General features: G+C 44.9%; 1 protein-coding gene across 4 annotated transcripts; it reads left to right on the top strand.

Annotated features, from left to right (window-relative positions):
• Positions 1-3026: 3026 nt before the first annotated feature.
• On the top strand, positions 3027-23485 carry LOC147633313 (aluminum-activated malate transporter 9-like). Of its 4 annotated transcripts, none has more exons than XM_086806368.1 (8): positions 3028-3488; positions 3699-4060; positions 4172-4312; positions 21078-21347; positions 21438-21574; positions 21662-21808; positions 21921-22783; positions 22879-23485. In XM_086806368.1, exons 2-7 carry the CDS (start codon positions 3736-3738, stop codon positions 22575-22577), a joined length of 1677 nt encoding a protein of 558 aa, XP_086662494.1. In that variant the 5' UTR covers positions 3028-3488; positions 3699-3735; the 3' UTR covers positions 22578-22783; positions 22879-23485. The 4 variants fall into 4 exon arrangements, with proteins under 4 accessions (XP_086662496.1, XP_086662494.1, XP_086662495.1 ...); XM_086806369.1 differs by having other exon boundaries at positions 3028-4060; positions 21921-22658; positions 22754-22783; XM_086806370.1 differs by having other exon boundaries at positions 3027-4060; positions 21921-22658.
• Positions 23486-23723: the final 238 nt, after the last annotated feature.

Here is a 23723-nt window from a genome sequence, read left to right as displayed (position 1 = left end):
TTTTTATAAATACAATATGCCTTGGACACATAACTATATCCAAGAAAAGTTATATGGTGAGACTTTGAGTCCAACTTAGAGTGATGCTCCTTGGGCACATGCACATACTCCAAACAAGCAAATACCCACAAATGAACAATAAAGCGCTTCTTACCAATGTCCTTAGTGACACTCCACGTCCTTGTTTTTAGAATATTTGTTTGTCTTTGTCTTTGTCTTTATTGTTGTCCTTGGAGCTCTTGTTAGAACCCTTTCCCTTTCTTCTGTCAATTCTTCCCTTTATCTCAAGCAGCCAAAGCTCCATCCGAACCACTAGAGGTGCCGATCCGCTCCTCAAAGCAAGACTCAATCTGCATAATCGAGGGAAGCACTTCCTCCCAAGTAACTGGAATAACCCAAGGAGAAGAAACACGAGATTGAAAATAAGCATCATACCTCTATGGAAGCTTGGACAGAAGCTAACTAGCCATATCCTGAGTAGAGATATTCTTGCCACATACAGAGATCTTGTCTCGGAGATCTTTCATCTTCAAGATGAAAGTAGATAAAGAAGGAAAACCGAAATATTCATAAGATACTTTTCCAAAGCCAAAATCCATCCTAGAGACTTAATCTCATAAAGATATGCAAGGGCCTTCCAAACTTCATGTGCTGCACTTGTTATTCACATCATATGCACATGAGAGAGAACAGAATCCTAACAATTCAACATGAGAAAGGAGAAAACATGACGATCATTTGCCTCCCAGCATCAACCTGTGCATGAGTCACACCAACTGTAGAGAGGGCAGGAGGGGTGGCATTGGCAGCTGTGATTAGCTAGTCCCAATGCTCCACTCTATGCAAAGCGGACTTCACCTTCACCTTCCACAGGGTATAGTTGGAACCATCCAACTTGCCAGACTCAGAAAACATATGAAGCATCGTTGAAGAAGCCATCACTATACTCGGTGTCAAATCTAAAAAAAAAACGCACAACTTAGAAGAAAGAAGTGTCCACCCACCACAGGTACCAAGATACCTCAAAGCAACCAACCATGCCAAACTCCCTTTGCAAGTGATATGTGTCCACACTGAAGAAGAAAACGTAGCCAACAAAGGGGCCACATTGTCCTAAAAAAACAAGCTGACTGAGCAGTAGCAAATCTGAGAAAACGCAACAAGGAGAGGCTGAAAACAGGGTTGTAGATGATGCCAAAAAAAATGCAAAAGCCTAGAGTGATGATACCATGATAGCGTATGCACAGAGCAGAAGCAAAGGGAGCACTAGGATGTGCTGAACTGAGAGAGAGAGAGAGAGAGAGAGAGAGAGAGAGAGAGAGAGAGAGAGAGAGAGAGAGAGAGAGAGAGAGAGAAGCCAAAGGGCTGAATATACTGCAATGAATACAATCCCGACTAAGAGACCTAGTAGTCTCATAAGTGAGGATACAAAAGGGAGCAAGTGTGTCAACGCATGAAACACACAACAACTAATGAACATAATAAATGGGAGAGGCCAGCCCACCTATATATGTATGGGATTGGCCGACTGGAGCTACCAAGTGGACATGAAGACACGACTTGGGAAAAATAGAGAAAAAAATACGGTGGCCAGCCAACAATCAAGGGCCATAAACAGGGAACAAATACAGGCTAAATATGGACAACATACAGGGATGAAATGCTATTACACACATACATATTAAATAATATTTGGACCTTATATGGAACTGTAATTGGACCTTATTATGGAACTGTAATTAGACCTTATTTGAAACTATAATTAGACCTTATTTGGACCTTATATGGAACTGTATTTGGACCTTATATGGAACTGTAATTAGACCTTATATGGAACTGTAATTATGCCTTATTTGAATGTCATATCATAAACCTAATAAATCATACACACTAAATAATATGTGAGTGACCATACACACTAAATAATATGTGAGTGACCATACACATTAAATAATATGTGGACCTGATATGGAATTGTAATTAGACCTTATTTGAATGTCATAACATAAGCCTAATAAACCATACATAAGTGATAAGGTATATGGACCTTATATGGAATTGTAATTAGACCTTATTTGGACCTTATATGGAACTGTAATTAGACCTTATATGGAACTGTAATTAGACCTTATATGGACCTTATATGGAACTGTAATTAGACCTTATTTGAATGTCATAACATAAACCTAGTAAATCATACACAATAAATAATATGTGAGTGACCATACACATTAAATAATATGTGGACCTGATATGGAACTGTAATTAGACCTTATTTGAATGTCATAACATAAGCCTAATAAACCATACATAAGTGATAAGGTAAATGTTCTAACCTTAACATGTAGGTGATCTTCAACACAATCATAATGATAAGACGATCATGTTTTGCATCACCATAAAAATGAAGTGGAGAAAAACCATCTAGATTATGTTTGTAATGACACGAACAAGTTGCTTGTGTAGCTAAATACCCTAGTGTCCTAGTAGTGTAATGTATGGTAGAAGGTGTGATGAAACAACCATGCATGCATTATTTTTTTCAAGGGGCACTCAAATTGTTATTGAACCTCGTTGGTTGCAAACTCTACAATCATCACATGAATCTATAATTTGCGGTTTGTTTATATTTTATATTTACAAATCGCATATGGCACAAGCCCCAATGAGACAAATGAAAGGTAGTGGTGTTTATATTTTATATTTACAAATGGCATATGGCACAAGCCCCAATGAGACAAATGAAAGGTAGTGGTGTACACATACACGAGGTAAATAAACAAAGAGAGGGTGAGTGCACAAGCCCCAATGAGACAAATGAAAGGTAGTGGTGTACACATAACACAAGGTAAAGAAATAAATAGAGGGTGAGTACACCAACCTCACCTATACTGTTGTGAAGTTTTGGGGTGGCACATGGAGTGTCACTTTGTATAGACAGACATAAGTTTGATATGTGTGATCCACATGCTATTTTCTGAGAGTAGCTTCACTCTGTCGTGACATGTATGCCATTTATGGTTCCAACATGCATGACTTATGTATGCCTTTTACGGTTCCAACTTCCAACATGCATGACTTGTCTCGGTGGTCCAATGGAAAACATCCTTGAAAAGCACATGTAGATGAAAAGTCTACTTGGAAAACACTTGAAACACTAACAATGTTATGTTATCTGAGAGCTTTGGCAGTTTTCTTATTTGGGCGATCTCCATAAGTTTCCTTCCGGGGTAGAACAGCTCGCGAGCAGTGGTGGGCGATTGATAGCTTGATTTTGTGCACATTATTAAGCAAAAAAACCTGTACAGGTAACGGAAGCTATGAAGCAGGATTCTGGATATGAAAGGGAGCAGTGAGCAGACATCTTCATGAGAAGGGGAGCAAGCCAAGAAGAGGAATATTAAGTAGAAATCTCTGCGCACTAAACAAGAATCTGCTCAAAACGGTCAAGCTTTTCAACAATTTTATCAATCTGCACACAAAAAAGGGTAGGTTAATTTAGCGTAATCAAGGGTCATTATGATGCATGAGGAGGAGGGCATCAAACAGAAATCCTCTAGAATTATAAAAAAGAGGGTGGAACTTGAACACAGGGGCCTAATTATGCATAATTGATGTAAGGCACGGGCCATTATGATGATTGTGTACAAGAAGAGGAGCATTATGGGGAGCTTTAACCAGAATTTTGTGTACAGCAGGGCAGCTTAAAGCATTTAAGCTTACTTGTGGTACGGCATGGGTGGTCATGATGCATCCACTCCTATGCTGGAGCCCTATGGAAGGACCACACATGGAAACAGGTTAAGAAGCTGTTTTAGCTCGCTTGTTGCCTCTGTGAGGGGCTTTTTTCTCGCAATTCACGTGCTTTTCGCATCATCGTCGATCACATTGTGGAGTTTGGCCATGAAGGAGCCGGCCAAGACCATCCATGCTTTCAAGATGGCTCTCGCCCTCTCCCTGGCTTTCCTCTTGGTGCTCCTCAAGGCCCCCTACTCGCTCTTTGGCAGCCATGCCATCTGGGCCATCATGACTGTCATAGTCGTTTTCGAGCTCACCATAGGTTGGTTTGCCCTCTTATTTGCTTTGTTGCTGCTTTTCCAAAGGTTTCTTTAATCAGTATAATTATTTCTCTAGCTGTACTACCATTTTATCGATTAGCTCCTTGTGGCAGGTGCTACACTAAGCAAGGGCTGCAATCGAGGAGCGGGAACTCTACTAGCTGGGCTTCTAGCTGTTCTTGTTGGTCAATTGGCTGGCATGGGCGGGAGTGTCGGTCATCCTATAATGGTTGGCCTGAGTGCATTCGTTATAGGTATGCAAATTCTCCCTTTTAAGTTAGTATCCTTCTTTGCATGTACACCTACACGTCATATCGTCCACGGATGATACATGCATACATACGTTTGCATGTACAGGTACATGCACATGTACACACACTCTTTTTTTTTAGTGAAACCACTGTCTCATTAGAAGATTCAATGTACATTCAGAGTTGTCCCAAAGTGGGGCAGCAACTAGAACTGGGAAAACACTTCTAGTTGCTGAAATGAAAGGTCTCCGAGTTTAGGAGAATCTTGGAGGGATTGTAAAAGGGCTCTCCGGAAGCAAGCAAAAAGCTGAAATGACTATCCAGAGAAGAGCAGCCGATTTAGAGCATGGTAAATAGTTCACAATGCCCATTCGAAAGAGGTAGAGCAGCAAACATGACAGAAAAGTATGCATGGCAAGCATCCACAAGCTGAGCTTTAGTGCATGTCCAAGTACCATCTGTTCTTTTGACCCTTGCAATTCATGTTTTTTTCTGGAAGCATGCAAGCCTTTGAAATTTTTTTTGACGAGCAACCTTTATCAAGTAGTGGCTTCTATCTCGCCCTAGTTTGCCATTTATTAAGCTTATGATTATCATTATGGTGGAGGCAATTTTCAAGTTGTATTAACAAGTGTTGTTTATCATTATTCAACTCTCTAAGCTGTACTAATTTCAGTGTACTTTTGTATTAACAGTTGCTGGTCATCATTATTCAACTCTCTAAGTTGGCTTATTTCAGTGTACTCTTGCACTGCAATTTTGGCTAGTTCTACTTGTCTTCTATTCTCCTCCATATACGATCTGCCATAGTCATGTATCATAGCTTGTATTCGCTATACAAAACTGAACCAAGCAATATCTATATCCTCTTGTATATGCATCGCAAGGGGATGTGCAACTCTACGTACCAAATTAGTGAAATGAGCATGTGACAAGTAACTGTTATTAATCATAAGTAGCCTTCTGTCAGGTAATGAACAGTCATTGTCAGCCATGCCAAAGTACATACCAAGACATACCAGCGAATGATTAGAGAGGTGCAATGTGTGATCAATCCACATTTTCCATGTGTGTGCATCATATTGAGCAACATTGAGACGATACCATCTGTTCAAGCGTGCCTAGTAATGTAGTAATGTGTAACAACATTATGATGGAAAGTATAACCCTTTTGATGTGGCATGAGAGCTGTCTCCACAAATCACATACATCTAAAGAAGTCATTGTTTGAGCCCAATCTTACTTTTCAGAATACATCATGTGAGAGCGATGAGAGGTGTTATCATGAAAGTCAGGCGAATTATTGAAATCCCCAGTAATAGCATTTGAAATCCATGGATATGGTGTTTGTAAGGAGCTCCACATCGAAGCTCTATATGCAGAAGTTTGTGATGCATAAGCACTTGCAAATTCATACAGCTCTCTTGCAATCATACATTGCACCACGAGCCAATGACCATTTGGATCATTGTAAGCCAGTATAGGCTGCAACTCATGCTTAGCTATCATAAGAGTGCCAGAAAAAGCTTGGATTCCTGCATAGAAAATATGATATCTAGAGAAGATCCCTTGTCTTCTAACAAAACTGTGCTGATTATGTTCTTGCAAACGAACCAGGTGGGGATGCATAGTTTTTACATATGACCAAAAAGCCGTCATTTATTTGCATCACAGAGGCCTTGTGTATTGTAAGTAAAGCACTTGATTGGTATGAATATATTTACAATATGAGTGAAAGAGAGGCTACACCTCAACTTGCATGGCAGCCTGACTGCCTATGTCTCCATGTAAAGAGCATTCTGCAGCTTGAACATCAACCGTATTTGTATGCGATGGGGTCTCTGCTCCATCAGCAAACAAAGAATCACCTCTCACTATTGCAGCCCACATCCTGTAATATTGTCTGAAGTGTCAGGCACCCCAGTAGTTGATCTAGATATAGAAGCTCCCTCTCTCCAATTGCGAGAGACTAGAGGCCTCTGTCTAGGGGATATTGTTTTTTTTGGAGTCTGCCAAGCATCACAATCAAGTCTGTCTTTATCTTTTCCATTTACCACATGAGAGCTTGTTGTGGCAACTTTTGCTTTCCAAGCCTGCATGTTGTAACTAAGTAACATTCATGTTGTAACTGAGTAACATTCTTCCCCTTTTGAGTTTCCATTGAAGCCATAGGAGTAGCTTGTGGAGGGGCCATGGCCGCAACAGGGGCTGCAATAGAAGCAACGGACATTCCGTTTGCATGTGCCCTGTCACGTGCATCCCGCACTTGGATGTCACGTAGACATTTCTGTACAGAAGGTGCAAGACTTGGGATGGTGAACTGGTCCCATGTGAGCCCAGTCCGGGACGAGTCAGCCAGGGATCCATCTCAGTCGTCCGAGGTCAGGTGTGCATTGTCCTGCACATGAGTCCAAGGTCAGGTGTGCACTGTCCTGCACATGAAGCAGTGCCAGTCCGCGCTGTGAGTCTCCCTCTGGAATGATGTCAGATGTGCTGTGTATCTGGTTTGCAACTGGATGCCAGACATCTGTAGGGATGTAGGTTTGCATGTAGAGATGGGGCCAGCCCATAGGGCTACCCCAAGTGAGAAGATCTTGCATTTGCACTCTTAGTGTGGGCATGGGGGAGGTATAGAACCACCCCCAAGGGGCCAGGAGGGCCCACATTGTGCCCACCAGCCATGGCTTGGGCTGGAAGGGCTGTCGGCCAGCCCTAGGGCTGCTGGACAGGCAGCCGACAGGGTTAGAAACCCTACCCAGCCAGTCGGCCAGGTGTGGGGGGCAGTCCCACACCCATGTGCATGGTGCCCAGCAGTCAGGATGCTGTCCCAGAATATATGCGCAGGCTGGACAGCAGTTAATCAAGTGTGAAAACATTTTATTAATTAGACACAGTCGTGGGGCTTCATGAAACAGGCCGATTGGAGACAAGGGGGAGTATAAATACCCCAGCCCATAATCCATGATTCCATCTCATAATTCACCAAGTGCTCCAAGCAAACAAGGGCCAGGACAGCCAAGAACATTTCTAAAGCAAAGGGGTGAAGGACTGAAGGTCAAGGGCAGGTTTTCCAGCCAAGAAAAGGTCAAGTACTTTGTATTTGTTTTCAGATTTACATCATTCTAATAAAGCAAATACACCATCCGTGGTGGGGGCCCTACAGAGGGTAATTGGGACCCAATACTGTGTCCTCTCGATCTCCCCTTTCTCTCTCTATTTTCTGCACATCGTCTTTCAGTTTTGTGCGTTAATTCCATCGCGAAAAGAGTGCTGATTTCTGAGTTTTGAAGTACCGATCCTTCTCCGAAGCTTCCGCATATTACAGTGGTATCAGAGCTCACTTCAAGGACAAAGATTCAGCAAAGAAAACCAGAAAATTTTTTCGCTTGTGTGGTTGGTTTTTAGACGCCGGTGGACTACCCTTTTCGGAGTGACTCCTGTCCCTCGAAGGACGGTTGGTTTTTAGCCTCCGGAAGCCTCCGGAAGTCTCCCACACAGATAGTGGATGGTCAGATTGCGTTCCGGAAAGGAATTGCATTTTCCCGCTATGGCGAACTTTGGCGATGAGAGAGAACCAGAACCATGGGACCAGAGTGCACCAGGCAGCCCAGCTAGGGCACCTGGCTTGAGTGTACAAGACATGTTCCAGCAGATGATGCGAGCAATCGCAGACCAGACAACCAAGTTGGATGAGCAGAAGGCGCGGATTTTGGCTCTGGAGGAGCGTTCTCGCTCTCCAGCGTCGCGGTTTCCATCTCCTCCTCCCTCTCCTTCCGTATCCCAGATACCAGATCCTCGTCACAGGGACCCTCTCACAGGGTCACAGCCGCAGCCAAGCTCCTTGCTTGAGATGCAGATGCGCGCATTGGAGATTCGACAACGCGAAGACGACGCCATGCGACGAGTGGAACACGAGCGTTACCTCAGAGCTTTGGACGCCAGATTGACACCGGCGGCGCCCTCGAATCATTTTCCCGAGAAAATGAATTTCAGTAAGTATAATGGTAAACTCGATCCCACTACTTTGTATTCATGGTTACATCAATTTGAAGCTTACTTTGCCGCAGTTAGGAAATCAGATATTGACAAAGTGATCTTAGCTAGTTGGTACTTGGAAGGTGAGGCCATTCCTTGGTGGACTCAGTGGGCTCATGCCCACACCAGATCAGGTATGGCAGCTTATGGGTGGGACGAGTTCGTCCGTGACCTTAAGCAGCGGTTTTTACCGCCCCACTACCTTGAGCGACTCGAAGACGAGTTCAGGGGTGCGCGTCAGAATGCGCAACCAGTCCTTCAGTTTGCCAATAGAATTTCGACCTTGTGTCTACAATTAGGCTTATCTGATGCGGACAAGAAAGGGCAGTTTTTGTATGGCCTGGACACGCAAATCCAATGGGAGGTGCGTATGTTTAGGCCAGCCACCTTTGAGGACGCACTCTCGCTTGCGCAGAGTGCAGAAATGAAACACAATGGTGGCAAGCCCAAGACTTCCCAGCCGGCTTCTCCCAAGGCTAACACCTCGGGGGGCAAAAGCCAGAACCAGACGGGGTCTTCCCGAGGACAGAGCCCGGGAGCCTCTGGCTCCAAGAACTCGAATAATGCGTCTAAGCTTACTCCAAACCAGAAAGCGGAGGCAGGCAAGACAGGTGGCAAGTTGAGTGCTGAGGAGCTTGCTCAGTACAGGAAGGAGGGTAGATGTTACTTTTGTCACACAAAAGGACATACTTCTCGGGATTGTCCGAAGAAGCCTCCAAAGGCCGCCGCCGCCTCCACAGCTTCCGTGGTGAGCACAGCTCCCACACAGACCCCAGCGGCTACCCCTAGTTCTTCAACCCCCGGTGCTTCAGTTGGAGCAATTATTAGCCGGGAGCTCGAAGATAAGCAGAAGGGCGCCCATGACCAGGAGTATGAGCGCAACGAATTGCTCAAGTCCTTTGGCTACATAGGTGGCCAGAGAGTCGTTGTCTTGTTTGACAGCGGCAGCACGGAGGATGTGATCACGGAAGAGGCCGCTAGGCGTGCCCGTTTCGAGCTGACTCCGGTGGACAAACAAGTTGAGGGTTTTAGCACAGGTATGACAACGAGCGTCAAGTATGAAGCTCTAGGTGCTAAATTAGTGATTCAGGGCATAGAGTTTGTGCGTGACTTTATGGTTGCCCCTCTTGTAGGAGCAGACATAATTTTGGGTATCCAGTGGTTTCACAAGTTTCTTCCTGATGTCAAGTGGGACAAGCACACGTTCCAGATTGATCAGAATGTGTCAAACACCCCGGTGACCATTAAATGTGAGCCAGGTATTCCAAACTTTCCGCTCATAAGCCACTTGCAGGCTAAGCGAGCAGTCAGGAAAGGCGCACAGTGTGCGATGATTTACATCCAGACAGCCCAGACGGTGGCCAGTGCTTCCGAGAAGTACTCGGTTCTCCATGAAAAGTTCTAGAAGATTTTTCTTCGGGACAGTCTCCCTCCCCAGCTTCCCCCGTCCAGACCGGAGGATCACAAGATTGACCTCCTCCCAGGCTCGGAACCCCCGAGCAAGTTTCCGTATCGCCTTTCTAAGGCAATGGAATCGGAGTTGGACCGCCAACTCCAAGAATTGTTGCAAGCTGGCTTCATCCGCCCCAGCGTGTCGCCATTTGCAGCTCCGATCTTGTTTGTCAAGAAGAAAGATGGGTCTTCTCGGTTGTGTGTCGATTATCGTGCACTCAACAAGCTGACTATCAAGAGCAGATTCCCGATGCCTCGAATTGACTATATTCTCGAGAGGCTGAATGGAGCTAAGGTGTTCTCCAAACTGGATTTAAAGAGTGGGTACCACCAGGTACGGATTGTAGAGGGGGACATCCCCAAGACAGCCTTCCGTACAGAACGGGCCCACTATGAATTTGTGGTTATGCCATTTGGATTGACGAACGCCCCAGCTACATTTAACCGCATGATGATGCGTATTTTCCGGGAGTTGACTGGAGTGTGTGTGTTCATTTTTCTGGACGACATACTCATATTTTCAGCTACAATTGAGCAGCATGACATTGATGTGGAGAAAGTCCTTAAGTTGCTGGAAAGCAACGAGCTCTATGTCAATGAAAAGAAGTCAGAATTTTATCTGTTCCAGGTACATTACTTGGGATATATAATCAGTGCTGAAGGCATTCGACTTGATCCGGCTAAAGTGGCCGAGATTGTTAACTGGGAAGTACCTCAGACCGCTTATGACATTAGATCATTTGTGGGTATATGCCAGGCATATTCCACCCACATTGACAAGTTTTCTGATCTCTCGGGTCTCGGCAGACCTCACCGATCTGCTAAAGGGAGTGAAAACAAGGAGGCAAAAGATTCGAATGACTCCACGAGCGTTGGAGGCATTCCAGAACCTCAAGGTGGCTTTGTCAGAAGCGCCTTGTTTAGCCCTTGCCTCGTGGGACGAACCATTTCAGGTGATCACCGATGCGAGTAACATCGCAATTGGAGGTGTATTGCAACAGAATGGTCATCCAGTAGCTTACATGTCTCGTAAGTTACTGCCCGCCGAAAAGAACTACTCAGTCTACGATCGTGAACTCCTAGCAGTTATACAGGCCTTGAAACATTGGAAACATTTCCTGTATGGCCGTGACTTCGAGGTTCGCACTGACCATCAGGCATTGCGCTGGATTCAGACGATGCCAAGTGCACAGTGGAGTGATCGACAACACCGCTAGAGTCAGATATTCCAGCAGTTTGGTGGCATGATTGAGTACCTTCCAGGAAAGGCCAATCCAGTGGCCGATGCTTTGAGCAGGAAGGGACAAGTATATGCGATTCAGACCACTAGACTTGACCTTGTTGGTACAGGACTAGAAGACATGAAGCACACGTACGCGGATTCCGAGGAATTCGGTACACAGTGGGAACAGGCATTGGATGCCACAGGACCATGCCATTTTCTGATACGCGATGGTTGGCTTTACTACAAAGGCCGACTGTGTGTCATGAAATCATTCCGGGCAGCTCTTCTCCATGATGCCCATGACGCCATTACAGGTGGTCATAGGGGCATGAATTCGACTCTGGAGAAATTAGAACGGCAATATTTTTGGCCAAAGATGAGGCGTGATCATAGTTTCCAGAAACGCCGTTTCTGGCCCACTGAAACGTGGAAACGTTTCGGAAACGTTTCCGTTTCCAGAAACGGCGTTTCCAAGGCCCTGTTTTTCCAAGGTTTAGAAACCCGCGTGCTGTTTTTCGCCGCCATTCTGCGCGCTTATTTCCACCATTCTGATCTATCATTTGAGTCTTTGACATTGAACTTGAGCAAAGATGTATTTTTCAAGCTTTTGTAATGTTTCTATTAATTATATATGTATGTATTAAACCCTAAAACCGAAACTCCGTTTCCCCGTTTCTTCTCGAAGGCCGAAACCCCGAAACTCCGTTTCCCGCCGTGCTCCGCACCCCCGTTTCCGAAACTCGTGGAAACTATGGGCGTGATGTGTTTACATATGTACAACGCTGTGACATTTGTCAAAAGGTGAAAGCTCCTCGTGGAAAGAAGATAGGGTTGTTACAGCCTTTGCCAATTCCTGAGGGTCCTTTCCAGGACATTTCGATGGACTTTGTCACAAATCTGCCTCCCAGTCCGAGTAAGCGTAATACACAGTGTTTAACTATTGTTGATAGGTTCAGCAAATTTGTTATGCTTATTCCTTGCAGGGCCAATGTGACCGCCGAGGATGTTGCTCAGCTATTCATTCGGCATTGGTACCCGATTGGTGGGATTCCTAGGACCATAGTGTCAGACCGAGATGCCAAGTTTACCAGTCATTTTTGGAGGGCATTGTTTGATAATTTTGGTACTAAGTTGAATTTTCCCAGTGCATTCCACCCACAGACAGATGGCCAGACAGAGATATACAACCCGTTGGCCTTTGATGTGCTGAAGTGTTATGTCCACGATCAGCAAGGTAAGTGGGAATCGTTTTTGCCTTTAGTTCAAGCTGTTTTGAATGACTCTTTTTCTTCTGCTATTGGCAGGACTCCATATGAGGCAGCGTTTGGAAGGCCTTTCCAGTCGTTGTTAACCAGGACTTCGTCTTCAGTACCGGAGGCGAACAGAGTGACGGAGTCTTACCAGGAGATCCTAGAGTCCGTTAAAGACAGATTGGCTAAAGCGCAAGAGGCCTACACTCGACAGGCCAATAAAGACCAAAGGGACATGAAGTTTTCGGAAGGAGATTGGGTGTATCTTCGGATTATGAAGCAAAGATTGAAGCAGGTGGGCAAGCGATGCCCAAAGTTGTCTTTCAGGAGCTTCGGACCATTTCCCATCCGGAAAAAGATTAATGAGGTGTCTATGCAGTTAAAGCTACCTCCGAGTTGGACTATGCACGATGTATTTCATGTCAGTTGGTTAAAGCCATATGCAGGTCCATCCCCTTCAGAGGTCAAAGACGAAGCGGAACCAGACATCATTGATGAAGCAGAAGTAATGGTTCCAGAACAAATCCTTCTGCACCGTTTCAAGCATGGCTCAGGCCGAAGACTACGACAGTTTCTCACGAAGTTTCAGGACCGAGGAACTCATGAAGCGGTATGGCTCGACAAAGAATTTTTCGAAGACTATCCGGCTTTATTGACAGATTATTTGGAGGCTATGCAGCTTCCGTCAAGTTAAGCAGAAGGGGATGTCACGTGCATCCCGCACTTGGATGTCACGTAGACATTTCTGTACAGAAGGTGCAGGACTTGGGATGGTGAACTGTCCCATGTGAGCCCAGTCCGGGACGAGTCAGCCAGGGATCCATCTCAGTCGTCCGAGGTCAGGTGTGCATTGTCCTGCACATGAGTCCAAGGTCAGGTGTGCACTGTCCTGCACATGAAGCAGTGCCAGTCCGCGCTGTGAGTCTCCCTCTGGAATGATGTCAGATGTGCTGTGTATCTGGTTTGCAACTGGATGCCAGACATCTATAGGCATGTAGGTTTGCATGTAGAGATGGGGCCAGCCCATAGGGCTACCCCAAGTGAGAAGATCTTGCATTTGCACTCTTAGTGTGGGCATGGGGGAGGTATAGAACCACCCCCAAGGGGCCAGGAGGGCCCACATTGTGCCCACCAGCCATGGCTTGGGCTGGAAGGGCTGTCGGCCAGCCCTAGGGCTGCTGGCCAGCCCTAGGGCTGCTGGACAGGCAGCCGACAGGGTTAGAAACCCTACCCAGCCAGTCGGCCAGGTGTGGGGGGTAGTCCCACACCCATGCGCATGGTGCCCAGCAGTCAGGATGCTGTCCCAGAATATATGCGCAGGCTGGACATCAGTTAATCAAGTGTGAAAACATTTTATTAATTAGACACAGTCGTGGGGCTTCATGAAACAGGCCGACTGGAGACAAGGGGGAGTATAAATACCCCAGCCCATAATCCATGATTCCATCTCATAATTCACCAAGTGCTCCAAGCAAACAAGGGCCAGGACAGCCAAGAACATTGCTAAAGCAAAGGGGTGAAGGACTGAAGGTCAAGGGCAGGTTTTCCAGCCAAGAAAAGGTCAAGTACTTTGTATTTGTTTTCAGATTTACATCATTCTAATAAAGCAAATACACCATCCGTGGTGGGGGCCCTACAGAGGGTAATTGGGACCCAATACTGTGTCCTCTCGATCTCCCCTTTCTCTCTCTATTTTCTGCACATCGTCTTTCAGTTTTGTGCGTTAATTCCGTCGCGAAAAGAGTGCTGATTTCTGAGTTTTGAAGTACCGATCCTTCTCCGAAGCTTCCGCATATTACATGCCCAAACTTTTTGCAAGTGAAAGAAGAAACCGCAAAATTTTCCCATTCAAGCTTAAAGAAAACTTCCTGTGTTGGGATTCCTTGCATTTCAACATCCATTTGTTTGTCTGTATCCCAAAGAATATAGAATCTATTTACGCTGCCAGAAGATCTAGGAGGATTGTCACCATTTGGCCACCCAATTGGTCCACCCGTGCTTTCTTATCATGTATGTACATTGGACTGTTGTCCATGGCAGTTGTATATGCCGAGGATTGATGCCACTCATGTGATACTCTGGACTGTTGGGACTTGTGCCTCCGTGTACATGCCCGGAAATGCTTGGTGGATTGGTGTTCCATTGCGTCTGGTACCTCGTGTACTTGCCTGGAGCACGTCTATTTTGGTATAGTCTCATAAACGGGGATTGTCCATACCAATGCTGCATTGCATAGCATCTTTATGTGCTTGCTTGCAATTGAAATTGCATGCTGTTTTAGTTCCGGGTAAGGGGACGCCCGCCCGCGAACCGTGCGTGTGAAACTGTATGTTGACATGGTTATGTGGCATGTGATAGGTAGTAAGTATTGGTCATAAACCTAGCCTTAGGAGTTAGCTCTAATTTATAAGTGAGTGTGTACACACTTCATTAAGTTTTGGGCGACCAAAACTCACTTATAAATTATGACCTGCCCGGTGTTCACACACTGATGTCCCGAGGTAGACATAACCCAATGTCCACCGCCCAAACCTTATCCCCTTTGTACAAAGGGAGTAACCAGCCATGTGTCCACTCTAGCTTGCTCCACAAAGCACCTGCCTGCCACCTACATTGGACAACTTATCACCTCACTCCTCCTCCTCTCTCTAGAGATTGGCACCTTCTTCGTGAGGACTGTTGGACTGCATTTTCTGCACTTTCTCCTTCCCAACTTCATTTTCAAGCTTGCTAAGGTGTTTCTCAAGCTTCCAAGAGTGTTTCCGGATGCTAATTACTCTCCTACACACTCCCAATTACTGAAATTCAACAAAACAACTCTCTTATTGCTGTAATTTTTGGTCTTTTTGCTGAAAACCCTAATTTCAGCCCTCCTTTCTCAAGTTGAACCATAGGGGAAGTTTTCCCAAGGTTCCCTTCATCCTCTTGAAGACTTTTGTCACGAAGAAAGGCGACAAATCGAAGATCTCAACACTCCAAGGACTTCCATCGCGAAGACTTCCGCTGTCGTGGACTCTACTTGCTATTGGTAAGCTTTTATGCCTAAATATGGGAGCAAGTAGCAGAAGGGAGGAACAGGATTACAAGATCACATACCCTGTGTAGAGTTCTCTTGTCCTACGTGCTCTCTTGCAGATTGTTGCTACCATGTGTTGGTGGAACAATAGAGATCAGATGGTAGGGAACATAGACACTTGAGAGAGTAATGTGGATTGCAAGTCTTCATCGACAACCACTTGTCTGCAATATTGTATTCATATGCATTGATATGGAAATCTGGTCAGAAATGCCCATGACACTATGTACTTGATTCTCCCAAGATCAATATACTTTATTTGAGAATTCAGCAATTTACTTCTTGTATTTGAGCAAGTGTCCATCAAATCTTAGTGTATTTAAGTGTATTGATTAGCATTGTGTTCAACCAAGTTACATTGGTATCAGAGCATACGGTTCTCTTTCACTTCTATCGTGAGAGACGATCACCGTGAACACTAGCTATCTCTACACTTAGAACATTATGGACAGCCATACAATGAATGTTGGAGATGCTAACACAAGAGCAGGGACAATGAAATGCATGCTTCCAATGCTTTACAAGATGAGCAAACTCATGTGGTGCACAATAGGGAACATGAATATGTGGGACAGCCGTCCCGTGGCAAAGAGAAGATGTAGGAAGAAGAGTCCATAGTCTTGAGGGCTGAACTTACTCGTATGCAGGCTCTTCTCCATGCACAAGAAGAAGAATTGAATCTCTACCGCCGCGAGGATTCATTGGTACATGACCGTTTGCAGGCCAAGAAAGGTGAATCTCATATGGATCATGCAATAGCAATGATTGCTCAAGAGTTGCACATGCAACCGAGGGATGTAGTACGTGCATACTTGGCTCGTACTACCGAGGATGCCTATGCTGAAAAGGCAACCATCCCACATGTCTTGGAATCCCCACAGGTGCCCGAACAAGAACTTATATCGAAGAGGATGAATCTCCATGCTATGGGAGAGGAACAATTAGTGACTTCACGCCATGCAGGAATACCTTATGTAGCCCGTGAAGGATACAATTTCTATGGCAGTGGTCAAAATGTATATCAAATGCCATTGCCGGTTGAAAATGTGCATGCACAATACATGCAACATGGGCTGCAATTTTCTGTTGGTGCAGGTATTCCGCATATCTCTCATGCCACTCATGCCTTCGAGTGTGCTTGTGAGGGAGAAGCTATGGTTGAAAATGTATCAATGCATGTTGAGGGGCCAGCCATGCCTCATGCTTACAGGGCACATGTATCTATGCCTTATGCATCACCTTTTGGTCCTAAAATGATGCTAGTCACAGGGGCTATCCCAACGGACAAACATGGGGGAAAACATGTTGAGATGCACGCACATGCATCAAAGTCTCGTGACTTCAAAGCCGGAGACAAATGTGTGAAGTTTGACACATATCATGGGGAATATGATACATCAAAGGCAATTGCTTTTATTGCCCAGTTTGATATTGCTTTCAATGATGAGGATTTCACTCGGAAATCCATGATCCGGCATGTAAGCATATTCATGAAAGGCGCTGCTGCCCATTGGTCACTCACGGAGAAGCTCTCACCGAATCTTGTTAGATCATGGGAAGAGTTTAAGGAGAGGTTCTATGCTCAATTCTTGCCTCCCAATGCATTGAATGAGATAACAATGAAGTGGGATTGGGTGAAGCAAAACGAGGGGGAATCGGAAAATGCATATGTACAAAAGTTTTGGAAAGCGCTTTTGGAGATGTCTCCATTTATGCATGTCACTGAGGCGGAAAGGAAGAGAAGATTTTAATCGGGATTGCAACCGGTGTACGAAGCGGAACTACAAATGTATCCTCGTCATACCTTACACATAGGATCAATCACACTCTAAGTTAAATTTTTTTATTTTCTTAATGAATTCATTTCACTTGACTTCAATATTTTAGGCCTTAACAAGTACAGAAAAAATGTGCACATGTGCACTTAGGGGTTACAAGTTAATTTAGACATTTTTAACATATAAGACCTATGAATTTGTTTAGAAATAGGCTACTCCAACTTAGATAAATTTTTATTTTATTCAAGATATTCACACCATGAAAAAAAGAAACATGGTTTTTCACACCACAGGGAACCTTTTTAAGCTACTCCACTAGCTAGCAACCACTTCTTTACACAATAACAACAGCTTTTAGTAACCTATTAATTGCTAATCTAGGGAGAAAGCAAGTTGAGAGTAATGCAAGAGGCCAAGATCCGTCATCTCAAACTCTGTCTCCAAAGCATCCATAACAGAACGGATCCGCATAGAATAAGAACCTTTAAAGATGAGGTCATCAACATAGACCACAATGATAACAATCAACCCCCTCTCAAGGAGGATATAAAGGTTCGAATCTGCGTGAGAACGGCGCAGGCCGAGCTTCTGAAAGAACTCATCAATTTGTTGGTACCACGCCCGCGGAGCTTGCTTTAGACCATATAAAGCCTTCTTCAGCCGGTACACATGATCCTGTTTGCCCGGAACAACAAATCCTGGCGGCTGATCAATATAAACCTCTTGTGTAAGCTCTCCATTCAGGAAAGCCGACTAAACAGGCCATCTATGATGTCCTGCAAGTGCAAGAACGGTGCGAATGGTAGTCATCCGGGGCGTCGGAGCGAAGGTCTCATCAAAGTCGACACCAGGGCGCTGAGCATAACCCTTGGCAACCAACCTCGCCTTGTGCTTGTCTAAGCTGCCATCAGCTCGGAACTTTGATTTGAAAATCCAACGCATACCAATCACCTTACGCTGCAGAGGCCGAGGCACCAAAATCCAAGTGCCATTCCATTCGATAGCATCCAGCTCTGCCTGCATAGCATGACGCCAAGGCTCATGTGAAAGAGCCTCGTCTACAGAAGTGGGATCAGAAGAACCATTAATGATTGTAGACATAAGAGCGTAATTAACAAACATGTTGCCCTCATGAATTTGTTTCCCTGTAACTCTGGAAGAACGCCGAAGAGAACCAGGCGGAGGAGCAAAACGAAGCTCACGTAACCCAGAATCACGAACTGTCTGATAATACCAACCAGGTACAGATCTACTCGAACTCGCCGGAGGAGGAGCAGGGTCATCATCTGACTGAGTATCCTCAGTTGGAGGTGTTATAGAAACAGCGGGAGCAGGAGGAGGAGGAGGAGGAGGTGGAGACGGAGGTGAGGGAAGCAGAAGCTCACCACCTCCCTTTGAAGATGTAGGAGTCTCGTCGAACACCACATCACGGCTCACAACAACTTTATCGGCTTGAGGGTCATAAAGACGATATACCTTGGACACAGTGCTGTATCCGAGAAAAGTCATGCGCTGAGACTTCAAGTCCAACTTGGAGCGGTGCTCCTTAGGCACATGAACATACGCCGTACACCCAAATATCCGGAAATGAACAACGGAGGGCTGCTGTTGGGCTGCATTTTCTGCACTTTCTCCTTCCCAACTCCATTTCCAAGCTTGCTAAGGTGTTTCTCAAGCTTCCAAGAGTGTTTCCGGATGCTAATCACTCTCCTACACACTCCCAATGACTGAAATTCAGCAAAACAGCTCTCTTTATTGTTAAAATTTTTGGTATTTTTACTAAAAACCCTAATTTCAGCCCTCCTTTCTCACGTTAAACCATAGGGGAAGCTTTCCCAAGGTTCCCTTCATCCTCTTGAAGACTTTTGTCGCAAAGAAAGGTGACAAATCGAAGATCTCAACACTCCAAGGACTTCCATCGCGAAGACTTCCGCTGTCGTGGACTCTACTTGCTATTAGTAAGCTTTTATGCTTAAATATGGGAGCAAGTAGCAAGAGGGAGGAACAGGATTGCAAGATCACATACCCTGTGTAGTGTTCTCTTGTCCTACGTGCTCTCTTGCAGATTGTTGCTACCATGTGTTGGTGGAACAATAGAGATCAGATCATGGACACTTGAGAGAGTAATGTGTTGGTGGAACAATAGAGATCAGATCATGGACACTTGAGAGAGTAATGTGGATTGCAAGTCTTCATCGACAACCACTTGTTTGCAATATTGTATTCAGATGCATTGGTATGGAAATCTGGTCAGAAATGCCCATGACACTGTGTACTTGATTCTCCCAAGATCAATATACTTTATTTGAGGGAGGGGTCGGCCGATCCGGCTCATTGTGTGTCTCTTGTCAATTCAGCAATTTACTTCTTGTATTTGAGCAAGTGTCCATCAAATCTTAGTGTATTTAAGTGTATTGATTAGCATTGTGTTCAACCAAGTTACAAGGACATACAACCTTACTCAGTGATTCAGCCAAAAAAGGCAATGAAGGGGCCAGGGCGCATATACACCGGGAGATCCACTGCTTCTACTGACACGGTATCTATGCTTGATAAAATTCTGATAATCTTTGGTGGGTGACCAAGGGTAAACATGCACCATTTGCTGTCCGAAGAACAAAGGCAATTTTTCCAATAGCATTTGTTTGTACTTGGATCCAGTAAGATTCACCTCATAAAAACCTCACGCTGCAGAGTAAACCCCTTCCACCACGAAGCATCCCCCAAGCATGGCTTTTATCCATTGACCAATATTTGTTGCAGTAGGCATTGTACTAGGGAAAAAAAGAATTACTGCTTTCTATGACAATTTCGTTACAGGATTGCAGAGAACATGGCTTTGGATTTTCAAACGAAAATCCGGCACAGGCACATCCCATGCTCGTCGAAGGTCCACAAATCCTTGCTCAAGAGAGTCACAAAACTGTTGCAATTCCGGATTGTCGCAACGAGGAGGCTGCAACTCAGATTGTAATTGTCTGTGTTTGGGCTTGACAGAAGAGTTCCGTCTACTATAAGTAGCTGTAGGCTGCGCCATGAAGGAGAGGAAATAAAAACTCACACACACACACACAGGTTGTCATGCACACACACACACACACACACACACACACACATGCAGCTGTGCGCGCGCGCGCACACGCACAAACAAGCGCTGCAGCCTGCAGGAAGAGGGGAAGTGAAAGACAAACGGCAGGAAACACGCAACAGCAGGTTCGGGACTATCAGGTATATGTGACGGCAGGTGAGCAGGCGGACAGCAATGACAGCAAATACAGGCGACACTAGTGCTTCACGCTGATTGCATACTGGATGGAAATGACAGCAGGAAAAGGGACGGAACTGCAATGGCAGCAGGTACAGTTGATGGCAGGTGTGCGCACACACGTGCGCAAGGTTGCACACAGCTGCGCAGAGGTTACTGGCGCAGTCTCTGGACAGGTTGTTCGCCACACACACACACACACATGCATCCCTTTTGTGCCTGCACATACATGCATACATCCATCCATACATGCCTGGAATACATATTAGCATCCCATTCATGTATACACACACACATACATAAATAAATATGTATTTGGGGATGTCCTAGCGTATAATCTGTGCTAACATGGCGGACTTGATAGTAGTAGACCTTCATGAAGTTGAAAGTGCAGTTTCTTCTCCTTGAGTTTAAGGCAATACTGTCTCTTTTGGTGACTTGGGCTCGTTTACACATTAACTTTCACCTCCTTTTAACCGGTGATGATACACACATACAGACATACACACGCGGGCTTCCATACACATATCTTTACACAAACCTGCACCTCCTGTTGGCCACTTTGTACGCACGTATGTGATTGGGGATGATGTAGCATGTATTTCATGCTAACATGGTGGAGTTGATGGTTGAGTAGACAAGTTTTTCTTATTTTTGGCTGGCTATATTTTTGTTAAACTTATACAGGTGGAGTAGTGACGTTTGCAAAACTTTGGCCAACCATGAAGTCTTATGAGTTTGGATTTCGAACCTTTCTAATCACCTTCAGTCTTATTATGGTTGCTGAATACCGAGAAGGCGATCCGTTAAGCACAGCCGTGAATCGGTTCCTCATCATTCTTTTGGGCGCGGCCATAGGTCTTAGTGTGAACATTTTTGTCCTTCCACTTTGGGCAGGGGAGGAACTCCATGAGTTTATATCTAAGAATTTCGACAGTTTGGCAGACTCCCTTGAAGGTTTGTTTTCCTACCAAGCAGTGGAGCAAAGTTTCTCAAGCCAACAATCTTACCATGTGCATCTATGAATAGGGAGTGTGTGTTATGCAGTCTGTGTGAATGAGTATCTTCGAGGTGCCGTACTTGAAAGGGTTCCTTCGAAAATTATGATGGGATTAGCAGCGGATGATCCCGTGTACAAAGGCTACAGATCTGCATTGATCTCTGCAAGCAAAGAGGAGTCCTTGGTAAAAGCTGCTAGAGGCTAATGATAGTTTTTTTCAAGAGTTTTGACTATTGTTTGAGAATGTGAGGTTTAGTTTCCTCCTTTGCAGGCTGGTTTTGCAAGCTGGGAGCCTCCTCATGGGCAGTTTCGGATGTTTAAGTATCCATGGCAGAATTATGTGAAGGTGGGCGCTATCCTACGGCACTGTACGTATTCTGTTGTGGCCTTGCATGGCTGCCTGCGTTCTGCAATACAAGTAAGACTGCCAATACGGGTGTGTCTATTATCATTTGCCAACATAAGGTTTATGTAAAGGGTGCTCACCTTATAATGATGTTTTCCTGTTCATGTTTGATTTTACATGGTAGGCACCCTTGTCCGTCCGCACTCTCTTTGAGGATGAGCTTCGTGATGTCAGTAAGGAAGGTGCCCAAGTTTTGCGCAAGTTAGGGAAACAAGTCCGTAATATGCAGAAAGGTGACCCTACATCAATTTTGGATGGCATCCGCCGTGCAGTTGAGCGGCTGCAACATAGTTTGTATTTGCATTCATATCTGCTTGTCCGGCAGGAAACAGGGATTTTGGAAGAGAATTGCATCGAAGAGCTCCCTCTCAGTGTGATACCAGAGATCAAAAAGGCTGGGAATGGTGACCACTTGGGTGGCTTCTTTCGGATGGGTTCTTCGACCAAGCTTGGGATTGCATATCCCCATGATGACTTAAGTGATGCTTCTGGAAGGTGCTATAAGAAGTTGCATTCTTGGCCATACAGGCCGATTGATGACTTCGATTTTGCTAAAGATTCGGTGTTTGAGCAGAGAGTGAGGGTCCTGGAGAGTGCAAGCGCCCTTTCTTTGGGAACATTTGCAACCCTGTTAGTGGAGGTGGCTCTTAGGCTTGATTATCTCGTGGAGGCAGTAGAGGAACTAGGTGAACTTGCAAATTTTGCAGAGGTTAAAAAAGAGCAAATGTATTGCACTGAGGTTCAAAGTGAGTTGAATGGGACCATTCATGACCAACCATAGAAGTAGGAGCAATGAGATATGGGGATAGCCATTCAGGGGACTGTTGGGAGAGTCTGGACATCCACCTTAACAAGGATACAGGTACTTGATCTTTACCAACACAATGCTTCTGTTTTTTTGAGGAATCAAGCATAGACACAATTTCTGATCACATTTGTGGTGCCTTTAAACATTAGAAATATGAGGAAAAATCCGGGCTCTGGGAGGTAATTTCTTTCCATGTTCTCCAAAACCTCTTCTCCTATCTATGATTGATCTATTGCTTTTGTTTGGATGATGAGCTCTACATCGTCTTTTGCAGACTTCATCTCCACTGGAGATTCCCTTTGTACATTTCTATATTTCTGATTCAAGAGGTATCATGCTGAGTTCATGTATGAAGCTTCAAATGCCATGGACATGCTTTCACAGATGTAGCTGTTGTTAACTGAGGGCATGGAATACTTTGGGAGGGGCATGTGGCAATAGCACATTGACAGACACAATGTGGATATATCGTCATGGATTTGGCGTAGCTTGTCCCATTCACAGCTGTTGTGGTCACCAGGAGTGCACACTAGTTAGCTTTAAATTTGTAATTTTCTGATCGTGCTGATGTGGCAGTTTTATATGAAAATTGCATTCCAAGCTTGCTGCTGTGACAGACTTCGTTGCTTTAGAATTCTGAAAAAATCAAAGCTAGCTGATTTTGGGCTGAGTTTTACTTTCCCATGACTGTTGACCATGATGCAATATGGAAAGACCTTTCCTTTCAAAGGAAAAGGCTTCTCAGTGGCCTTTCCTGGTTGCAAGTAGAATCTTTATGGGGAGGAAGTTTCCACTTGACGTGGGACTGTGGCCTCATTACAGTGATCCTTTTGACGTGTTTTCATTCATGGCTGTGGTCACTGGGCAATCCTTTTTTTCTTTCTCTCTTTTTTCTTGGGAAGAAGAGTTTATATATATGTGTGTGTGCGTGTGTGTGTTTGTGTGTATACCAACAGCATACATAGCCTTTATATTCAATTATCAGCTAGGAGATGCCTAGTAGTATAGCTATTAGACCATACAGTTCTAGCTATTAGATCGACCACACCAGCCCGCTGGTCACTCACATTATTTAATATGTATGGTCACTCACATAATGTGTATGGTCCACATATTATT

Source organism: Cibotium barometz, chromosome 12 (assembly GCF_041138505.1).
Source record: "Cibotium barometz isolate CiBa-2024 chromosome 12, ASM4113850v1, whole genome shotgun sequence".
NCBI lineage: Eukaryota > Viridiplantae > Streptophyta > Polypodiopsida > Cyatheales > Cibotiaceae > Cibotium > Cibotium barometz.
Note: the sequence above shows the minus strand (reverse complement) of the source record. Positions and strands in the feature narration are given on the sequence as shown.

Bases quoted from the DNA above. Each gene is read 5' to 3' on its own strand.
- LOC147633313 (XM_086806370.1), top strand. From the start codon at position 3,736: ATGGGTGGTCATGATGCATCCACTCCTATGCTGGAGCCCTATGGAAGG. The intron at 4,313-21,077 runs GTATGCAAATTC...AAACTTATACAG, and splicing joins CCTGAGTGCATTCGTTATAG to GTGGAGTAGTGACGTTTGCA. The intron at 21,575-21,661 runs GTAAAAGCTGCT...CCTCCTTTGCAG, and splicing joins CAAGCAAAGAGGAGTCCTTG to GCTGGTTTTGCAAGCTGGGA.